The 23652-nt window shown below is 37.9% G+C and overlaps 1 protein-coding gene across 3 annotated transcripts in view; it reads left to right on the top strand.

The window, feature by feature from the left end:
• dclk1a (doublecortin-like kinase 1a) overlaps positions 1–22928 on the top strand; it is a 37974-nt gene extending 15046 nt beyond the window's left edge. Inside the window, exons 5-17 of one of the 3 annotated variants that reach the window (XM_077505884.1) lie at positions 415–516; positions 7940–8037; positions 15365–15443; positions 15538–15710; positions 16679–16798; positions 18201–18347; positions 18426–18559; positions 18631–18708; positions 18795–18891; positions 18972–19052; positions 19223–19330; positions 20736–20809; positions 21358–22928. In XM_077505884.1, the coding sequence (XP_077362010.1) occupies positions 415–516; positions 7940–8037; positions 15365–15443; positions 15538–15710; positions 16679–16798; positions 18201–18347; positions 18426–18559; positions 18631–18708; positions 18795–18891; positions 18972–19052; positions 19223–19330; positions 20736–20809; positions 21358–21415 (1349 nt within the window). In that variant the 3' untranslated portion in view covers positions 21416–22928. Of the gene's footprint in view, positions 1–414; positions 517–5843; positions 5932–7939; positions 8038–8356; positions 11671–15364; positions 15444–15537; positions 15711–16678; positions 16799–18200; positions 18348–18425; positions 18560–18630; positions 18709–18794; positions 18892–18971; positions 19053–19222; positions 19331–20735; positions 20810–21357 lie in introns of those variants that run through there. The other 2 variants (XM_077505886.1, XM_077505885.1) reach the window with 2 other exon arrangements.
• The last annotated feature ends 724 nt before the right edge of the window (positions 22929–23652 follow it).

Genomic DNA, 23652 nt, shown 5'->3' with positions numbered 1-23652 from the left:
AGTTAATCGGTGATTCTTTCATGTACCACTCGAGGGTGCCAATGTAGCGCTAGAGGATGAATTCACCCTCATCACTGGAGTGGAGTTAGTCCACTCCAGTTTCCAGAGGCTCAATCAGCATCCTTCCCTCACACGCTCAAGCACGTGCTTGTGCGCTCTCATCGATAATCAGCGGGAACGAGGCGGTCGCCTTAACTAGTGCAAGAAAGAGCAGCGAATGTCACAGAGGGCTCGTTAATCACACACCTTTCTTTTTTTAAATGTCACCCGAATGGCAGCAAAACAAAACAATTACAATTATAATCGTTAGCCCTTTTTATTTGCCACAACAAAAGGTCAAAATAAGGATTATAAATATATGTAAATGGTCTTAATGCATTCTAATGGATTGTGTTGTACTGTGTTGTGTGTCAGAGTGGCGCATAATGCGTCCGATGAACTACGGCAAGATGTCATCTATCCGAAGTTCCCCCAAGGCTTTGATCCAGACCCGACGCAGCAAGTCCCCCGCGTCCGGTAAGAAAACAAACACCGATCTGATGGCAAAAAGACAGAAATTAATCATTTGAATAATTTGGGGCAATTTTTTGAGTAATTTGGGTCAAGTTTTGTCCAGGTGTGAAAATATATTTTATTATATTAATTAAGACGTTTTTGTTATTATAATTATTGCATCTTTTGCTGTTTTTCTGTGTCATTTTCATCAAGTCACTGATTATTTTTTATTATTAAGTCTCATAATCCTTTGCCACTTTCTTGTGCTATTTTTCGATTAATTATACAAAAATGTGAAAACAAATATAAAACCTAAACTAAAATACATTTTAAAAAATGATATTTCTTGAGTCCAAATATGTAAAAAATGTGGAAATTTCAAATATAAAAAAAAATCTAAAAATAAAAACAACAAATTATCTATCCATCCATCCATCCATCCATCCATCCTTCCCTCCACCCATCCATCCATCCATTTTCTTTACTGCTTATTCCTCACAAGGGTCGCGGGGGGTGCTGGAGCCTATCTCAGCTGGCTTTGGGCAGTAGGTGGAGTACACCCTGAACTGGTTGCCAGCCAGTCGTAGACATCAAATTATGTAAATGCAAAAAATATTTCATGTAATTTTAAGAAAAAAAAATCATCCAAATACATGTTGTTAATATTAGGGATGTAACGATAAGGTCAATATCGTGATATTGTAATATTAAAACTGCCACAATATTGTCGTCGTTATGTTCACAATATTTAAAAGGAACAATCTGTGAAAAAAGTCAAGTTGATTTTCATTTGTGCAGTTCTAGCACCCTCTAATGGCGAGTTTATTAGTGCAATTTAATTTTCATTAGGGATGTTTTGGCCTTCTATGTTTAAAATCTATGCTAATTGTCAGATGAAGGGGAATCTAACTGTGTGCTTGCATTAGCAAATAAGTGCCTCAATATTGTTTTTAGAGAATGTAGGTGGTTGATATGCATTGCTGTTATGTACAAAAGCACAATATTGTGCTTTTTTGTTTTTTAGTATGAGCTTTTTTTTTTTTTTTTTTTTTTTTTTTTTTTACAATATTGTGATCTTTTTTAAATATTACCCCACCACAATATCATGATAATTATCGTATCGTGACCTTCATATCGTGATAATATCGTATCGTGATGTTTGGATATTGTTACATCCCTAGTTAATATTATACACTTATACGACTTTTTCCAGAGTATGACTAATTATTACATTTTATTTATTTTTTGTAAATAAATAAATAAATAAATAAATAAATAAATAAATAAATAAATACATAGATAAATAATAGAACATTTGAAAAATTATTATTTCACCTTCTGTTTTTTTTGTTTTTTGTTTTGTTTTTTGAAACAGTGTTTGACCAAATATTGGTTATCTGTGGCTTATTATTGCAAGTGGTATCGCGCACTATACTGACAACTGCATGTTAGCTATTAGCTAGCTTTAGAAAATGTTATCAAATTGGATGACATCTTCAACTGCTGTTAGTTATTGTCACACAAATATGATTGATTATATTACTATTGTGATTGTTTGCACTTCCTGTTGTGTTGCTTTTTTTTTGCCTGGCGACTCATTAAGCATGGGAACAGTGTGAACAAACACACTGCCACTGCAGGGGGGCATATTGTGCGTCCGTGCGCGCGTGCGTGTCATCATGCATAATTCACATTTAAATGATATCCAGAGGGGGGAAGAAAAAGGCAAACGGGGAATGAAGGGTGCCTGCTTGCTGACTCAATCCTGCAGCTGCGGAAAGTCGCAAGCATGAAAAGTGCATCATGGGTATTTGTTGGACGGACGCCGTTTGTAAGCCAATTGTTCTGTTGGCGGCAGCCCGCCGCAGCTTGTGCGACGAGCACTCGACGCGCCAAAGCGGACCGTCTGGAGCGTCGACGTCCTCGCCATATCGTTGTGTCTGGGTTGAGGCGAGATGCTTTTGGAGATGGGGGGGGGGAAAGGTTACGGGAGTGAGTCATAACACCATCTGATGTGGCTGGCGGCTCACCGAAGCTAATGAGAACGTGCGTGTGTGTTTGTGTGAGAATATTCTTGTTTTCATGGACTTGTGGGGTCTGTTGAGTGACTCACATCATAAAGGACAAAATTATGTCCACTGTGGGTGCCCGTGAAGGGTTAAAACAAGATTTTGTGTGCGTGTGAGAGAGACAGTTTTTCTTTTTATATACTGGTGGGGTTCAAATCCTGCACTCTTTCCATGTTAGTGGAGTAAAACAAGACCGTGTGTGTGTAAATTCTTCTTTTCATCTACACGTGGGATTCAATGAGTGAGTCACAAGTGATGCTAAAGGGTAAAAGGAAGGCATCATGTCCACTGTGGGTGCCCATAACGGTAGTAAAACAAAATTGCGTGTGTGCGTGTAAATTCTTGTTTTCACGTATTTGTGGGATATACAATAGATTAGGGATAGACCGATTATCGGCTGGGCCGATATTTAGCATTTTGACCAATATTGGCATCGGCCATTTTGAAGAATCATACAGCCGATAAATGGATCCTTTTTAAAAAGTGTTCAGGGGAAAAAAAAATAAAAAATCAGGGTACCATCCATCCATCCATCCATCCATCCATTTTCTTGACCACTTATTCCTCACAAGGGTCGCGGGGGGTGCTGGAGCCTCTCTCAGCTGGCTCTGGGCAGTAGGCGGGGGACACCCTGGACTGGTTGCCAGCCAACCTCAGGGCACACAGAGACGAACAACCATCCATACGCACAAGCACACCGAAGGGACAATTCAGAGCGCCCAATTGACCTGCCATGCATGTCTTTGGAATGTGGGAGGAGACCGGAGTACCCGCAGAAGACCCACGCGGTCATGGGGAGAACATGCAACCTCCACCCAGGAAGGCCGGAGCCTGGACTCGACCGCGCTGCCCTCTGTAGCAGACAATAGGGAGCTATTTAGTGAAGATTTTATTTGACTTTTGAAGACATGCTACTGCCACTGGAAGATTCCAGAAGTTTTTGTTAGATTTGTAAAACAAAGATGTGTATTGACTAAGACTTTTTTTTTTTTAAACTACAATGTTTTAATGAACACTGAACGTTGTTCAATAAACATCTGTTTAAAAAAAAAAAGAAGAAAAAAGCTGCCGTTTTTATTTTTTATTTTTAATGCCAATATTTTCCCTTTTAGTGAAAATGAATTTCGGCTCAAATATGGGTTATCGGTGGCCTTGACTACTAATAATCAGTATCGTATCGGCCCTGAAAAAAACCCGTATCGGTCTAGCTCTACAGCAGAGGCTCAAGAGGCAAAAGAAGTCGTCATATGTCGACCGTAGGTGCCCATTAAGGGCGCAAAACAAGATTGTTTGTGTGTGTAGTTTCTAGTGTGGGTCCCGAAATCTGGACTAAATGCAAAACTCATTTTTCTGTGTATTAGTTATTCTTTTACATCTTCTTGTGGGTGCCCATAATGGGAGTAAAACAATATTTTGTGTGTGCGTTTGTGTGTCAGCCTGGCCCACGGTCGCCACGGCAACTCATATCCACAGAACAACAGCACGTCCATATATGTCAATAACTTCCTGGCCCGTGGCTTGAGTCACTTCTGGGAAACCTTCCTCCTCACCATCCTCATCCTCATGTTGGAGTTCTCGGGACTGTTGTTGTTGACTGTTTTGTCAGTGTGCTGCTAATCTCCTCAAATGTGACTAATACGTCATTCTTGGAGCATGTTTGTCTGTGTTGCTCATAGTGACAACTCAGGTACATCCAGTCCCACATTCGTGCGGACAAAATCATTCATGGAACGACACCAAAAAAAAAATAAAAAATTGTGGTGGTCCATGTCATTCTACTCCGGTGCTCCAGGGGGCAGTGATATGTTGAGTTGAACCTTGCATTTGCTGTGATCTGTTTAACTACAGACACAAATAATATATTCGTGTGTGTTTTTTTTTTTGTATTATTATTTTTAGATTATAATTGACGCTGACATTATTGTCAGTTTGTCATTTTTGTGACAATATTGGGTATAGTTATATTAGGGTTTGAAGTTAACTCATTCCCTCACAGCCATTTTCACTGACATCACCCCCCTTTGCTCCCGGCTGTTTTACTGGATTTTGAATGATTTTGCAAGGTCCAAAGAATATTCTGTTCTATTGCTTTGAAAACATGGAACCTACCAAAATAAAAATGAGTCTGTTCTTTCATCAGGGAAAAAAAGTACATTTGTATCTGTTTCCGTTTTGTAGCAATTAGCATAAGAATATAGTTTCATCATTACTCACAAACCTGTTGAAAACACTGTCAAAAAGAGCTTGTTGCAACATGGCCCTGGCTGATCTTTTATACTCTGCTGCCAACTGCTGGCCATTTTTTGGGAACAACTACCATTGATTTAAGCCACCTCTTCATGTCAGAAGCTGTAACAAATCTTTCTGTATGCTCTAGCATAAAAACAAACAAAAAAACAAAAAAACATATGAATACGTTTTTTGGGAGTGAAGGACAAAGTATTAAAAAACGTATTCATACGTTTTTGGATGTGAATGAGTTAAGAGTTTCATGCCCGGCTAAGGTTTTCAATCAAAGATTAGGGTTTGAAACGTGGGTAATGATTCAGAGTTTTTAAATTGGGTTTGAAGTTCGGGTTTTGAGCCAGTGATAGTTTGAAATAATACTTTGAAAAATTACAATTAGGGGTTTCAAGTCAGACTGGGCATTTCACAGTTGAGTTAGGGTTTCAAATTACAGTTTCAAGTTGTGTTTTGGAGCCAGTGTTAGAGTTTGAAATAAGACTTAGGGTTTTTAAATTATAGTTTCAATTCGGGTTTCAAGACCAACTGTGTATTTCAAAGCTGCGTTAGGTTTTCAAGCCAGGGTAACGGTTTTAAGCGTCAAGATGTTAAATTCAGGTTTTAAACCAGTGTTAGGGTTTCATAGCACACATATTTGCATGTAAACTACATTTTATCAGTTATTAAATTGGCTACTCAATTACGCTATGACATCATCACTTGCGAACTTGCTGCCCGCTGATTGGTCCATTTGTCTCTCCTGCTCTCTATAGTTTCCAATCGACATTTGTCGTTACAAATGTGGACTTAATTCATGTTGGCCGTGATGGATTGTCATCCTCCCTTCATTCCCGTTCATCCATCCTCCCTCTCTCTGCCTGCCAGTTGCATCTCTCTCTCTCTCTCTCTCTCTCTCTCTCTCTCTCTCTCTCTCTCTCTCTCTCTCTCTCTCTCTCTCTCTCTCTCTCTCTCTCTCTCTCTCTCTCTCTCTCTCTCTCTCTCTCTCTCCCTCCCTCCCTTTTTGGTGCACGTCAGTGTAGTACAGAACAGCCGTTGTCTTCCCATTCAACACTTAGCAGCTGCTCCTCTTCCTCCTCGTCCACTCGCACTGTGCTCTCCATCTTCATCATGCCGGGGGAGGAAGGTAGGACATCTTACATGTCCATGTACATGTACATGTCCGTGTACATGTACATGGATGTGTGTGTGTGTGTGTGTGTGTGTGTGAAGGTTCTGCCGCCGAAACTGCGCCGATTCGGTCGATGAAGTCACTCAGACGTGTTGTGTAACATTCTGTGTGTGCGTGTGGCTGGGTTTCTTCAATGGAGACGCTTGTTATGTTGTCATACAATGATGAAGATGAAGTGTGTGTGCGTGCGTTGTGTAACATCTTTTTCTGTCTGCTGCTGTGGATGGCCACTGGTGAATTATGCACACAAAGTTGTGTTGCTCGCTGCGAGGGGAATAAACAGGACACATCAAAAGAATATGATTAGAATCTATCGGGGTGTGCGTGTGGGGTGTGTATATGTGTGCGTGCGTGCACGTGCGCATTGCTTATATACATACAATAGATAGATAGATATCAAGGCAGAGATTGAAACAAGGGTGAGGTTTTCCAATGAGGTTTTTAAGTCTGTGTTATAGGGTTTCAAATAAGGGTTTGTGTTTGAAATCAGTGTGGGTTTGCTAAATGTCAGGGTCAGGTTAAGAAAATGGGGTTTCAAGGCTGGATCGGGGATAGGGTGTCAAATTGGGGTGGGGGGGGAAAGGTTTATGGTTTCGAGGCCTGGGTTAGGCTAGCCAAAATGAGTTAAGGTTTGAAGGTAGTTTCAAAGTAGGGATTAAGGTTTGAAGTACTCAAGTATTTGTCAGCTATATATTTAGAATATTTCTATCCAATTGGTTGACTTACAGGAGACAAAACTGAAGGGAAAATTGCCCCAGGAAGTGAAGACAGAGCTGGAAGAGCATCACTCGATTGAAAAAGATGCCCCAATATTTCTAATTTTGTGGTGTTGATTTTTTTTCTTGGAGAGTTTTGCCATCTACGAAAACCAGCAGACGCTGCTTGTCTTTAATCAACGCCGCCCGCCCGCCTTTAATGAGGTCACCGTGCTGCAGGTCACACGGGCTCCTCACATGAGCATTATGGGATGGATCATGCGACTGGGAATGAATATTAATCAAATGGATAATGGAGGCGTCATATTTAACGGGGCTAATATTGACAATATTGCTCATTTTAAAAGTTTGAATAAAACAGCTGATAAGATAAAATGGCTAGCAAGTTTTATGGTTTCAAATTAAGGTTTCAAGTTTTGATTAGGCTTTCCTGCCAGGGTTTGGTTTTCAAATTATGTTTTCAAGCGATGGTTGAGGTTTCAATTCAGAGTTAAGGTTTCAAATTCAGGTTTAAAATTAGGCTTTAAGACTGGATTAGGGCTTCATGTCTGGATTTGGGGTTTAAATTAGGGTTTCAAATCTAAATTCGGGTTTCAAATTAGGACGATTTTGGATTTCCTGCAGGTTTTGCTTTCCAGTCAAGGTTTTAAGCATGAGTTGAGTTGTTTCAATTTAGGCTTTTAATCAAGTTTTACGGTTTCAAATCTCATGTGTTTCAAATAAGGGCTTAAAGTCTGAGTTTGGATTTCAAACAAAGGTTGGGGTTTCAAATTAGAGTTTCAAACTGTGTTTGGGTTTTATTTTAGAGTCTCAAACTTGGGTTGGGTTTTCAAATTATGCTTTAAAGACAGGGGTACTGTTTCTAATATGTGACCAGGTTTCAAATAATAGCTTAAAGCCTGGGTTTGGTTTTCAAAAAAAAGGAACATTTTTCAAATGAGGGTTTCAAGCAATCAAACAATGGCTAGTGTTTCAATTTAGAGCAATTTGGAGATTCCTACCAAGGTTTGTGTTTGAAACAAGGGTTCAGCTACCACATTAGGGTCCCTAACCCTAAATTCGTGTTTCAAATTGAGGGTTTGAAACCTGGATTAGCATTTTGGAGGGGTAGAAAGAAGTGTGACACTTTTAGACCAGGATTAAGGTTGGAAGTACTGAAGTGGTTGACATGCAAAAAGACCCCTTTGCTGTTTGACATGTGCCCCACTGACCCACTCTTGCTCCATTTTCTCGATTTTTCCCTCCAGTGAACGGGACGCCGGCCAGTCAGCTGTCCACGCCTCAGACGGCGAAGTCGCCAAGTCCCTCCCCAACCAGCCCGGCCAGTCTCAGCCAACAACGGCGGGTAAGGAGCGCACCGGGCTCGCACGTGCACCTTGAACACACTACCAAAACACTAGTTTAATGCTAATGCTAACACTTCATGGGAAACTCATGTCTAACCCCAGACCTTCAACATAACAGTCACATAATTCTTTATCCTCTGCAAGGTGCTCGTATATTATGATTTTGACCTATCTATGGCAGCGACGTACAGTGGCAGGTAGACCACGTAAATGTTCTTTCACTAGATGTCAGAATGTACATGTTCATACGACAAACTCAGATAATCGTTTTGGCGGATCACTGTTGCCGTGTGACTAAATAACGCTCTATGTTAACAGGAAACGGACAAAGACGAGAATAGGCCGACTACATCTTAGAACGACAGCACAGCACATCCATCAATATTATTTCTTTCCTTTTCTTTTTTGGTAGTCAGTGTTTCCACCAAGGACCTTTACTAGCTAGAACTTGTACTTGTGCTAATTAATTTGAGCAATATGTCATGTCAAGACTTCAGTCTTGTGTGTGGGTGTGTGGGTGTGTTTTGGTTCTGCTTTTTATTTATTTGATTGTGCAAAACATGCGTATATGTATATGTTGTTTTGCTTTAAATATGTAGCAAAAGGCTAACCGGGAAGTATTCAATAATGATGAAAAAAAAAACATTTTAAACATTTTAAGACAGGAGAGAGGTAGAGAATAGGTCCATATTTAGTGTGGTGATTGATTTATAGCCCCAGATTGTTTTTGGACACCCCAATAAAAACACTGTACATTTGTTTTTGTTTTTTTAAAACAGCAGGTCATAAAATATAGGGCCAGAGATGTAGTGCATACAGCCTATGTAAAGAACGTCCTTGGTGATTGATTTCTAGCCGGAAATGGAACACCAATTAATAGCCAATTAATAATCATAAAATCCAGATATAGAGTGTTAGAGCATACCACTTACGTCAAAAGTTTTGATGTAGATTTATAGCCCCAGATGGTTTATGGCATGAGCCTTAGAAATCCCAATATAGGGAGGTAGCGTATACCGCTTCTATGAAAAAGATCTTGGTGATTGATTTATGGCCCAAGATTAATTTATGGCACCTAATAAACCATCATCTTTCGATAATAGGAGGTAATAAAAATCCAGACGTAGAAATGTTGAAAACACTTTTTAGGTCAACAAGGATTGCAGGAAAATATAGTTGTTAATAATGTAAACACAAGAAAGTTATAAAACCTAGAGAGGTACAAAACAGCACACTAAATGGAGCACATTATTGATTTATGACCCTGAATTAATATGGTAATTGATTTATGGCCATAGATTGTTTATGGCACGGCCCATAGAAATCCCAATATTCCGCTTCTATGAAAAAGATCTTGGTGATTGATTTATGGCCCAAGATTGATTTATGGCAACTAATAAACCCATCATCTTTCAATAATAGTAGGTAATAAAAATCCACACGTAGAAATGTTGAAAACATTTTTTAGGTCAACAAGGATTGCAGGAAAATATAGTTGTTCATAATGTAAACACAAGAAAGTCATCAAATCTAGAGAGGTACAAAATAGCACACTAAATGGAGCACGGAATTGATTTATGGCCCCTAATTAATATGCAGTGTGGCACCTACAAAAAAAAAACATAAATCATTTTGATCTTTTGAGAACAAGGAAGTCCTGCAATCTACACCATTGATACATTTCCACTTTGATGTTCTCAATCGAGCCATTCATTAGCTTGTAGCATATTAAAGCTAAATGTAGCGTGTCCCGAGTGCACGCCTCAGCTGCAGAGCTCAGCGTCGAGGGTCCATTTGTCGGCGGCGTCTGTGACACCGACGGTATTATCTCTCTGCGGCAGCCTGCCGAGCTTACCGACATTGTCAGTCTCTCCTCCCGCTTTGGAATCTCATTCCCACTTCTGTGAGGGCGATTAGCTTCACAGGGAGACAGAACTCGGATCACATGACAGCGTCTGTACTCGGAAGTTGGAAATATTTCTGGCTGAGGACTGAAACTTACAATTTCCAGTTTTCTTGAATGTATCATAAACAGAACATCCGCTCACGTTTTGGTCCCACTCGTCTGAGATGAAGCACGAGCTAATGAGATGTAATACATGAACTGTATCATCTGAAGTTTATGACGTCCCGTTCTCAAAATCACAAGCATAATTTGATTTATGACACTCAAACAAAACTAAAAATGAATGTACATTGGATTTTGGCGATCTGTGAAGTTTTTATTGCCACTTTTACTGGGGCTATAAATCGACTCGAGTACATCTAAAAAATGTTGACCTTCTGTTGTGAACATATGAAAATGTAGTTTTTTAAAAGTAGTTTTTGGCACTCCCCTAAAACCCATAAAGGAACGTGGTCTGGACTTTTGGAACTGACAGTTTTATCGCATGTTTTACATTTCAATTGCATCATAAATCCATCACCATGCCACACAAGTGTAGAATGATTGATTTATAGCATCTATAGCCAACAAATAAAACATAAATTAATGTACTGTACACTGGTCTTTTGGATCTTTGACAGTTTTATTGCCTGTTTTACACTTTATTGGTGTCATAAATCCATCGCTGCACCACACAAGTGTAGAATAGTTTGAATGGTTCGTTCACCATCATTGCGCTGGATTTTATGGCCTCCTAAAGATTATTTGATGTATGGATTTGTTAGTATGTCATCTATCAGAGGTCATAAACCAAGTGCCATATTCTGTTTTGACTGATTTACGGCGAGCCCCAAAAAACTGTAAAATTGTCCAATATCAAATGTTAGAATGGAAATGGAACACCCACCAAGATTTATGACCTCCTAGACAAAGGTCAAATGGTAGAATGGTTTATAACCCTGCCGCTAAAACAGTAAAGGAATGTATAGTCGTCTGGATGTTATCGTGTTGTCAAAAGGTCAACACGCAGAGTGATTTATGGTTTTCTTGGGGTGCCATAAATCAATCACCACAAGCAGAATTTTTGCTCGTCTGACAGCGTCAATCAAAAGTGAACATTATTATGGGATTTACTTGTTACAATTACTCATGAATTGTGTACCTAATGAAGCACATGAAGACACAGTCCTTTTTTTTTTTTTTTTGCTCGTCTCATGCACACAATCATAGATAACGTCACAAATGAAGCAGCCATTTGCACGCCGTCATGTTTTATACATGCGACGCTCGAGTGACCCATTTTTATGAATCTGAGCCGCCTCGCCCGCTTCCCCGCGACGCTCGGGCACCTCATCGACATTCTGAGCGGATTTGCGAGCGTCGCTCCGAGGTCGCCTGGCGTCTGCTCGCTCCATTAAGTGTGAAAAACACGGGCGGCGGCCATAAATCACAGGAACGAGCCGCTGTTAGCTCCCCATCCTCACCATCTCCTGTGCGCTGACGCCATGACTCACCTTTTATTTTGCGGCTGTGTGAGAGTGTGATGTGCATTTGTCATAATTGTGTTGTAGCGCATTTTTGCAGAAGGTCATGAAATGACGAGAAAAAAAATGACAAATCATATTTGCATGTTGAATCATGTCATCGACATTTTTTTTTCTGTTTGGTTTTATTTGTTCATGTTTGAACTTCCACTTGGGTTTCATTTCCATTTGTGTGTTGTCATTAAATTGTCATCTCATTTGCACACGTTTGTTGTTTTGTGTTTCATTTTATGTGTTTTGTCGCACACACATTCTGCATGTTTTTATGTATATTTATTGGGGGTGTCAAAATTAGTCTGTTAATTTTGAGTTAATTTAAAGTTCTTTTAACACCACTAATTTTTTTAACCGTGCGATTAATGACCACCCCTAACTCAGAGAGCCTGTATTGGGGGAATTCCATTTGCAATACAACAGACAAGTCCATCCATCCATTTTCTTGACCGCTTATTCCTCACAAGGGTCGCGGGGGCTGCTGGCGCCTATCTCAGCTGGCTCTGGGCAGTAGGCGGGGGACACCCTGGACTGGTTGCCAGCCAATCGCAGGGCATACAACAGACAAGTCCACGTCAAAATTTTGCATTAATAAATTAAATAATGCTTGGGTCAAGTTGTATTTTACAATTTAAAAAATGGGCAGAGTTTCACACATTACTTCATGTTAAAGATTAGATGAGAAGAAAAATACACTGGGCTGTCACCAACATTTTACAATTGCAATTATGCCATTTAGTGGTAGAAAAATGACCTCAACACAAATTAATATCGCACTTCTTTTTAAATTTAACTCAATAATTATGAATTATTATTAAATTACTGTATCAAATATGCAGCCATATTTCTAATGTAATGTTTTTTACCCACTTTTATGTTAACAAGAGTATGACGACTACATTTAGAACAGATACAAAATTTGCGATTAATCGTGAGTTAACTATAAAATTCATGCAATGAATTATGATGAAAGATTGTGATGTTCAGGCAAACTTGGAAGAGTCACTGGCGGAAAGATGAATAAACATGGACTATATGTAGTTTTACTTTCTGTTTTACTTGCTTGGTGCTTGTTGGAGAACTCTAAAGTGATTTGCGCACTTTGCAGAGCCAAATTCAAATAGCCTATTAGCAGGGTTGGAGAATCCAGGTCCAGAAAGTAAAAAACCTGCCACTGAGTGGCTTTAGCCACAGGTGCATCTACTTAACTGGCAGATAAACGAGCTCATAGAAGCACCTGTGGCTAAAGTCAAACTGTTTCAGGATTCGTTCTCATTGGACCTGGATTCCCCAACACTGCCTATTCGTTGTATGACTTTGGCGTATCTTTTTTTTTTTTAAGCAGTATATAGATGGCCAACATGATATGATAAAATACAAAAATCTATTTAGAACTCAACAGAATGAGTGACATGGTGCATCCTTAGGGTTGGGTGGCCTGAATCTTTCATCGTGTAGTCTTATCCCTTGGCGTTGGCGTGTTTTTTTTCTTGGCATCCAGCTGTCAGGGATCAGCGACGTAATCCTGTCGACAGCGTTGATCTTTTCCGACGAGAGCGCGATGGGATTTCTTTGCCGTCTAGACAGCAGAAAGTCATCAAATCACCTCCTGCGCAAACAAAGCGCACTTTATTGCTTATATCTTTTTTTTTTTTTCTGTGCCGGGCTTATTACTCGTCTTGTTGTTTGGATGACAAAACAAACAGCAATAACATTTTGATGATATTTACTAATAAAAGTGGAGAGGGAGAGAATACCACTTTTGTCAAAAAGGAAAGTAGTGCTTGATTGTGGCACGCCCAGTTTAACTGTTAAAAAAAAAAAAAAATACTTTCGACTACCTTTGTTCTTATGAGTTTGATCTTTTTTTTTTTTTTCTTTTTTTTTTTTACTGCTTATTTGGATCTTATTGTCATTTACTTTTAATCTTATGGTCATTTACGTCCATGTTTACCTTTGATGTTATCGCCATTTGCAATCACATTACAATTTGATCTTATTGTCTTTTTTGAACATAGTCCTTCCTATCAATCATTTTGAACCAATATTTACCTTTGATCTTACCATTTTCAACCAGTTAACTTTTAATATAGACTTTGATCTTATAATTTTCAACCTTAGATCTGATCATCATTTTTGATCATGTTTACCTTCGATCCTATCTTCATTTACAACTTACATGATTTTCTTATCGTCACTTTCAACCACCTTTAGCTTTGATCTTATCGTCATTTTATATAATAATCTTGTAGTGTTTACCTTTGAACTTATTTTAAATTACGTTCTGCTTTGATGTTCTCGTTATTTTGATCATATTTACCTTTGACCTCACTGTCATTTTGTTCACATATATCTTTCATCGAATCATTTTCAATCACGTTTGCCTCTTCTACTATTTTTAACACATTACCGTTGATCTTATTCCCATTTTCCTATTCTTATTTCGACATTGTCGTATGAATTATCATTGTGAATTGGATCTCACTCGCTTAAGTAAATGTTTGATCATCCTCTTGAAAGCGCCACTTTTATTTAAGGTCAACAACATCAGCACTTCCTGTTTTCATTCAGTGTGACAACAGCCAGACATTTCCCGCCTTTTACCGCAGACGGACGTCTCTGAAAGAGACAAGCCCCCAGCAGCCGAGCCCCCCGCCCTTCCCAATGCATCCAGGCGTCAGGAAACGACCATATTCAGGCTTCTCCTCAGCTGCCTTTCGGCAGTTTCCATGGCAACAGTGTTTGTGGCAGGAAGAGAGCGGCTGCATGTGCGATGAGGCCACAAGAGAGATGAGGAGGAGGAAGGAGGATAAGAAGAAGAGCAAGAGCGGCTTTTACGCTGATTGGCCTCGAAAGAAAAAAAAAAAAAAAGAGCTTACATAAGACAAAGAAGCATCCAGGACATTTGTATTCCCAGTAGGTCAGAAAAAGATGACTACCTCAACCATTTACGTAATAGCATAATAGTGAAGAGATGTCTACAAAAACATCATCTACATCATCATTTTAATTAAATTAGATAATTTATTGAATTAACTTCTGAGTATGTGTAATTGTTTTACATTTAATTTGGATATTGATGTACATGTAAAACTTCCTTTAAGTCTGACCAAGATGACAACGTTAACCAATTATGTAATAGCATAGTTGTAGTATACATCTTAAATGATAATAATAATAATAATAATAATGATAATAATAATGAGTGCTTATCTTGAGATATTGGGTTTGGAATTATTGAAATTATTCATTTAATAGATCAGGAAAAATAATTACAATTGTATTATAATTAAATTAGAATTATTTAATTAAATTTAATAAATTCATTTAATAGATCACAATGAAAACAATTAAGTCAAATTTATTTTCAAAATGGAATATATTGATCAGAATTTGAAATGAATTCAAATAAAAAAAAATACAACAATAATTTGAATGTATTTAACTTAAACAAAAAAATGTATTCAAATTTAATCAAGTGAAGAATATTTTATTGTAATGTGAATTTTGTTTTAAGTTACTCAGCAATGAAGAGAGAGGGCACAGTGTGGGATCTGGAAAAAAACAAACCTTGGCACATGGCGACATAAAATTGAAATCCATTCTATGAGCATGAGTGTGTATGTGTCTGTCCCACCTGATGTGCCAAAGCATATCGTCTTGTTGCCATGGAGACGGCCTCGCCTGGCTTAATCAGGAAGCCGAAGCGCAGGAGAATGAGGGTATGAGCAAAATAAGAGGGACTCAAGTCTGGCAGCATCAACATTCAGGAGAAGAGTCCAAAATAACGCTTGTTTTGGGAACACGCCGACAATAATTCTGAAATCATGAATCAAAAATCGAGTCTTAACTTTGGCATATCATTATAGCTCTCCTTACTTAGTGGTCTTATTTCATCCACAGGGTTCTCAGGGCTCCTCCTCCTCTCTGTCTTCCACTCAAGGGTCCAGCCCGGTAAACAGCGATGGAGCCGTGACTGATGGTGAGGACGAGCTTTTTATCCACAAAAAAAAATTCTCAACAATTTCTTGAATTGATTTTTATCTGAATTCAACTCTCATGCTTCCATCCCGCAGAGGAAGTTGTGGTGGACCAGGTTCCGACTGTCCCGTCCTACATATCGGAGCGCTACAAGGTGGGCCGCATGCTGGGCGACGGCAACTTCGCGGTGGTCCATGAGTGCGCCGAGCACTCGACAGGACGCCATTACGCGCTCAAGATCATCAACAAGGGCAAATGCAGAGGCAAGGTCAGATGCGACTCGCAACTTGCTTGATCCTTTTTTATTTTTTTTTTACAGAAGTTTATTGCATTCACTTGGGAAAAAAACCTGTTTTCTTTTTTTGTGTAATTATTCATTTTTATATTTTTATATTATTATTTTTGTGTATTTATTTATAATTTTTAATTTTCTTTTTTCTTATTTTTTTTCTGTTTTACTGAATATTTTTTTCTGTCATAAAGAGGATATTCAGAAAAACAGGAGGAAAAATTACTCAAAAAATAAAAAAATATATTCATAAGAACAGGGGTATAAATTATTTTAAAAAATTAATAAAATAAATTTTAAAAAAGGGAAAAAAACATTCAAAAAATAGAACACCAGCTTCTGTTTTTCGGTGTAATTTTATTTCATTATTTTTATTTTTTATTTTTATTTTTTACCCCTGAACTCCAAGTGACTTGTTGCAAACTCGCTAGTGGTTAGTAAGCGAACAGTTACGTTTCTACCGAAGTGTATTGCATGTAGGAAAGTGTTCGCCACTAGCGAGTCCGCAACAAGTCACTTGGAATTCAGATGCAAAAATAAATAAATAAATAAATAAAATTACTCTGAAACACAGAAGCTGGCGCTCTATTTTTTTGGAATATTTCTTTTTCCTGTTTTTGTTTTGTTTTTTTTGTTTGTTTTTTTAAATAACGTATACCCCTCTTTTAGGATTTTCCCCCCTGTTTTTTAGAGTAACTTTTCCTCCAGTTTTTCTCAATAGCCCCCCACTGTTTTTCAGAATATCTTTTTATGACCCAAAAAAAAATGCAATAAAACAGAAAAAAAATATTCAGAAAAACAGTAAATTTTAAAAAATGACACAAAAAAACAAAGCTCCCCCAAAAATTACTCATAAAAACAGGATACCCCCCCCCATTGAATGCAATACGCTACCGTAATTTTCACCTGAATTAATGGCTAATTCCACTGCTAACGACCGCTTCCAGGAGCACATGATCCAGAACGAGGTGGCCATCCTGCGGCGAGTCAAGCATCCCAACATTGTTCTGCTCATCGAGGAGGTGGACACGTACGGCAAGCTCTACCTGGTCATGGAGCTGGTCAAGGTCGGTCTCTACGTTTGCTGTTTCTTCCGTCCGCGGAACGTGACGCGATCTAGCGGCGAATTCCAAAGCGGTTTCCCCGATGGCCCCGCGGCATTTGAATGTAAAAAGGAGGCGGGAAGCGTCGCTGCATAATTGACGAGGCGTGAATGCCATCCATCTGTTTGACGAGGGGAGGACGTGTTCGTGTGAGCCGGCCGGGAGACGATGAACGAGCGCGCGGAAGGGCGAGAAAGCAGATGGCAAACGGCGACGCTGTCATCACGCGTCACCATTCACTAAAATCTTTGTCCTTGGACTGGATGGGAGAAATATTCAAGATGACAAATCTGGCAGTTGTATCTTTTACCACCGGGATGTCCTTTTTACTGACAATGAAAACTGTAGGGGCCCTAATATTGACCTCTGTGGAACACCATACGACCAGAGGCGTAGCTTGCCAACGGGCAAAGCAGGCAATTGCAGGGGCCCCTCGAGGGCCAACAGATTTGACACAAACCGCATATCCTTCACATTAGCAGTGCAGCAAAGACAATTGACCGTCACAAATTCCCTGAGTCAGGTGTTTTGTTTTGTTTTTTCCTCTTAAAAACAAAAAAGAACAACCATGTAATGTATAGTAAGGAGGTTCTTTTTTTAACGACAATGTCAGAAGTTTAAAAACAACCACCACCATTTATTTATATTATTTATAGTAAGACTTTAAATAAATAAATAAATGAATAAATAAATAAATAAATACGACCATGTATAGTAAGGCATTTATGTATTTATTTATTGAAAATAATGATCATGTATAATAAGACAACCATTTATTGGAAATCTTTTATTAAAAAAAACCAAAAAACATAAAATTAAAATTAGACCATATATGGTAAAAAATAATTTTATTTTTTATTTATGTACTTAAATAAATACTTTGTATTTATTTTGACAACCATATATTGTAAAGATTTTTTTCTAAATGACTATTAATTGTAACTGGGTTTTTTTTTTTAAATGGCCACGTGTAGTAAAGCATTAATTAAAAAAAAAAAAAAAAAATGCATTTAGTATTATTTTTAAATCACCATGTAGTATACTCAAACACTCAATACTCAATACTCAAACTTTTTTAATTATCATGACTACTAAGGTTTATATATATATATATATATATATATTATTTAATTTTTTTTAAGTTACCATGACGGTGTTAGAGAGACATTTATTTATTTTTATTTAAATAGCAATGTATAGTAAGACTTTTTTTTCTTTTTTTTTTAAGATGACCACGTATAGTCAGGCATTTAAAAAATATGTACCATGTATACGAGTCAGGCACTGCCACTTGTTATACGACAGTAGAATTCTTCTTCTCGTCCAAATTGGCAAATTTGGCTGTCATGACACGGTTTGTCCACAGGGGGGAGATCTATTCGACGCCATCACCTCAGCCAACCGCTACACGGAGAAGGACGCCAGTGGCATGCTGTACAACCTGGCCAACGCCATCAAATACCTCCACAGCCTCAACATCGTGCACCGGGACATCAAGCCGGAAAACCTTCTGGTGAGGTCACTTCCTGTTTTCCTGAGGTCACCGGGTCAACAGTGTCCAAAGGAGCTTCCTGACTGTTGTCATGTTTAGGTGTACGAGCACGCGGACGGCAGCAAGAGCCTCAAACTGGGAGACTTCGGTTTGGCTACGGTGGTGGACGGACCTCTTTACACCGTCTGCGGCACGCCCACATATGTAGCACCTGAAATCATTGCAGAAACTGGGTGAGTATTTGTTTGTTTGTTTGTTTTTTCAATTGATTTGACTGCGTAAGTGACGAACCGTGTTTGGGCAGGTACGGGCTGAAAGTGGACATCTGGGCGGCGGGCGTGATCACTTACATCCTGCTGTGCGGTTTCCCGCCTTTCCGAGGGTAGGCGTCCCCTCCCCTCTCGACACGAAGACGACGACGACGCTCCCTCTACTGGTGGCTAACGTCACTGCGCCTGTGCTTTGCAGGAGCAGCGAGGATCAGGAGGTTCTGTTCGACCAGATTCTGATGGGCCAGGTGGAATTTCCTCTGCCGTATTGGGACAACGTGTCGGACACGGCCAAGGTGAGCGGCTTTGAAAGGGATTTTGGTTCTTCTAGCATGTTGCTGGGATGGTCCTCATGTTTTTTTCTTTCTTGTCTCAGGAACTGATCCGATCCATGCTGGAGGTTGAAGTGGACCAGCGGTACACGGCCTTGCAGGTCCTGGAGCATCCATGGGTCACTGTAAGAGCTTTGGCTTTAATCTTCGGCATTTTCGGTTCTTATGTTTATTTTTTTCGGACATTTGTTTGCCTTTTGGTATTTTTTATTTTTTTTGCATTTTCCCCATGACTTGATGATTTGTTGTTGATTTAAAAGACGTGCTTGACGCTTGTTGTGCTTGCCGGATGCAGGATGAAGGCCTTTGCGAGAACGACCGCCAACTGTCTGTAGCAGGAAAGATTAAGAAACATTTCAACACCGCACCAAAGGACAGCGACAACACGCAGGCACTCATTTCGGTAAGGGGACAACACGAAAATACATTTGCAGGTGGGCTCAGGATTTCCAAGTAGGCTTTCATACTAGGGAGAGGTTTCAATTTTTGATTTCAGCCGATTTAGGATTTAAAAGTACGGATATAGAGGCATAGATTGCCATCAGGCAATGCAGGCCAGCGGTCCAACAGAACGGGTGTTGTTTTTTTAAATGACCATGAATAGAAAGGCGTTTTTCTTTCTAAACAACCATGTATATATAATAAGGCGTATTTTCTTAAAAAATGACCAGTATAGTGAAGCGTTTTTATAAATGACCATTTACAGTAAGGCATTTTATTGTGTTTTTTTTTTCTGTTTTTTTGTTTTTTTTAATTAAAAAGATCATATTTAGTAAAGGCTTTTTTTTTTAACTACCATGTATAGTAAGGCATTTAAAAAAACAAAAAACAAAAAAACAAAAAACGACCATGTCGTGTTTTTTTTTTGTTTGTTTGTTTTTTTTAAACAACCATGTATAGTAAGGCTTTAAAAAAACAAAAAAACAAAAGACCATGAATAGGCAGGGTTTTTTTAGACCATGTATAGTAAGGCATTTTTTATTTAGCAATCATGTACAGTAAGGCGTTTTTTGTTTTTTTTAAACGATCGTGTATAGTAAGGTGTGTTTTTTTTTCCCAAAGATAACCATGTATAGTAAGGTTTTTTTTTTTTTTTTTTAAAGATGACCATGTAGTAAGGCAGTTTTTTTAAATGACCATGTATAGTAAGGCGTTTTTTTTTTTATTGTTTTTTTTGTTTGTTTTTTTGTTTTTTGTTTTTTAAAGATGACTATTTTTTTTAAATGAACATGTATAGTAAGGCATTTGAAAAAAAAAAAAGGAAAAAAAAAACGACCATGTCGTGTTTTTTTTTTTTAAACAACCAGGTATATAGTAAGGCGTTTTTTTTTGTTTTTGTTTTTTTTTTTTTAGATGACCATGTATAAAGGTTTTTTTTTTTTTTTTTTTTTAAAGATTACCATGTATAGTAAGTCGTTTTTTTGTTTTGTTTTTTTGTAAAGATGACCATGTAAGGCAGGTTTTCAAACACTAACCCCTTTTTTACAACAACCATGTTTAGCAAGGCTTTAAAAAAAAATAAAAATAAACAAACGAAAAAAAACGACTATACATAGTCAGGCTGGGCATAGTAAGGCATTTAAAAAAAAATGTTTTTTGTAACAACCATGTATATATAGTAATGCGTTGTTTTTTTTTGTTGTTGTTGTTTTTTTAACTGCTGTTTTTTGTTTTATTTTAATAACCAGGCGTTTTTTTGTTTGTTTATTTTGTTTTTAATGACCATGTATAGCAAGGCAGGGTTTTGTTGTTGTTGTTGTTGTTGTTTTTGTTTGTGTGACTCTGCTGTGTTGTGCATTTGTGCTCAGTTGGACGGAAGCTTTTCTATGCAGAGATCTGGCTCGTTGGACTTCCACCAGCACCCGGCCATGTACTGGATCAGGTAGGCCAGGCTGAGACCCGAACCCTCAGCCATCATCACACATCCAAATCACCCCAAAAGGGACACTTTATTTCTTTTCTTCTTCTTCTTTATATATATATATATATATATATATATATATATATATATATATATATATATATATATATATATATATATATATATATATATATATATATATATATATATATATATATATATATATATATATATATATGTGTGTATATATGTATATATATATATATATATATATATATATATATATATATATATATGTGTATATATGTATATATGTATATATTTTTTTAAGTGACACTCTATTTTTTTTTAAATAAATAAATAATGTTTTAAAAAAAAAAAGAGAAAAGGGACACTTTCAGATTTTCTGTTTCTTTTCCCGTTTGAATTTTTGTGGCTCTCCTCATGATAAATTTGACAAGTAAATGTCATGTTGCAAATTTGTCAAGTAAATGTCATGTTGCTGAGTGAAACTTTTTCAGGGCTGAATTTAATGAGTCAATTACCCCCCTCCCCTCCCCGCCCTTCAGACCTCCCATGTTGATAAGGAGAGGCCGCTTCTCGGATGAGGACGCGACCCGGATGTGATGTCTTTTGCAAAGCAAAAAAAAAAAAAGTCTCCAAACCGTCCCTGAAATGTCCGCCCAAACAAACGGCAGCCTCCCACGTGACTCTGACGACATCTCCATCAGCTCCAAGAGAGCGGGAATACCTTCACGGACTTCCCGGAATGGTGAAAACTTTGACAAAAAAAAAAAAAACTGAGTGTGAGAGGAGAAGGTTTTTTTTTTTTTTTTTTTTTTTAAATCTATTTTCTTTCTCCAAGTTGTCTCATCCGACATTCGTCGTTCCTCTGTGATGGAACATCCTTGGCAATATGGACCAATGAACTTCATCTTGTTTTCTTTACATGCAATATATACTCGCATATATACATATTATAAACACATCATACCTATTTTCCTTTTTTTAACAGAAATGTTGTTGTGGATTGAAGTCGGTATTTTTGGCGGTAGGCAAGCGTAGACTTTGACAAAAAAAAAAAAACGTGTCGTAGGCGCTTTTCCGTTAAGATGCTGACGGACAGTGCGTTCGGTGGCCATCTGTACTTTTGAGTGCCGCTTCATGGACTGCTGGTGTGTAGCAAACATGTTTACATGATCCCCCCCTTCCATCACCTCGCCCCGAAGCAGACAAAGGTGTAACCTCGCTGATGTCAAACATGCAGAACCAGCAGCACTCAAGTGGATTTGAGCCACCTGGAAAAACCTCATTCATCCTCATTTTTTGATTGTTTGTTTGTTTGTTTGTTTAGCACAGACACATAGTAGCTTCTAATAATGTTGAATATTGTAAAAAAAAAAAAAAAAAAAAAAAAAGTTTTTTAGTATTGACTGGCAAAAGGGAGATCACTTGGTCATGTTTTGTGCCTCATGGCGAAACATCAAACTTTGCCGCCATGCTCCGCCCACACAACAACAAAAATAACTTGCAACTTACCGTCATCCATTTGTCGAGTGTACGAAGTGACAATTTGGTAGCAATCAGACAATATCTAGGAGGAGTGAAGCCGTGGAAATGGTGGCAAAAGTGAGCCTAAAGTGGTTTTAAACCAAAGATGGCAGACTTCGTGTCTTGTGTGTCGACTCGTGAGAGACATGCCTACCAAATTTATAGCGGGTCATCACACTTTACCGTCATCTTCCGCCCACACTCTGCAATTTGTCATCGTCTCGTTGTCTAGTGTATATGATTATATCTGGTAGCAATCGGATCAAGACGCATGGAAATGACCAAAGTGACCAAAGCAAAATGGCAGATTTCCTGTGTCCATTTTCGGGCTCGTATGGGGCTGATGATGTCCCGGGCAGTCGTAACTTTTTGTCTGTGGGTTTCCGTTGATGTATCAGCCGTGTTGATGGCGATCAATACCAAGCGGTCAATTGAACAGCAAGAAAGGCAACACGCGCTCACCAAAGTGCTGTGACAGCTGCACGACACCATTACGCCTGTTGCAATACCGATACGCGTACCTCTTTTCAACAGTGCTCTATCAATAACAACATGCTATTAAGGATTATTAAAATGCTTCAAAAACAAACGTGTCGCCTTTCATTCATTACAAGATTATTACAGAAAATGTGTGAATTACACTTTTTAAAATATGTTTTTCTCTTTTTTCTTTGTCCACCAATTGAACATTTCAAGAATAAAATAAGCCCATGTAGTAAAGCGTTTTTCTTAAAAAAAAAACAAAAAAAAGAACAAAAAAAAAAAAACAAAACGACCATGTAGAGTAAGACGTGTTTTTTTTTTAAACGACCATGTATAGTAAGGTTTGATTTTTTTTTTTTTTTTTTTTTTTAAACAGCCATATATAGTAAGGCTTTTAAAAAAACTAAAAATCAAAATGTCTTTTTTAAATGACCATATATAGTAAGGCTTTTTTTTTTAAACGACGATGTATAGAAAGGCGTTTTTTTTTTTTTTGTTTTTTTTTTTTTTTTTAAAGATCATGTATAGTAATGCGTTTTATTTTTATTTTTTTAAACGACAGACAGTTTGTTGTTTCAAACGACCATGTATAGTAAGACTTTTTTTTTTTTTTTTTTAAACGACCATGAAAAAAAAGCCTTAAAGCGTGGTTGTTTTAAGGCTTAAAAAAAACTCCTGACTATACATGGTCATTAAAAAAAAACAAAAAAAACGCCTTGCTATACATGGTCATTTAAAAAAAGAAAAAAGCCTTACTATATATGGTCGTTAAAAAAAAATGCCTTATATACATGGTCGTTAAAAAAATAAATAAAAAATTTAAAAAAAAA

The sequence above is a fragment of the Festucalex cinctus genome, chromosome 18 (genome assembly GCF_051991245.1).
Source record: "Festucalex cinctus isolate MCC-2025b chromosome 18, RoL_Fcin_1.0, whole genome shotgun sequence".
In the NCBI taxonomy this organism is placed as follows: domain Eukaryota; kingdom Metazoa; phylum Chordata; class Actinopteri; order Syngnathiformes; family Syngnathidae; genus Festucalex; species Festucalex cinctus.
Note: the sequence above shows the minus strand (reverse complement) of the source record. Positions and strands in the feature narration are given on the sequence as shown.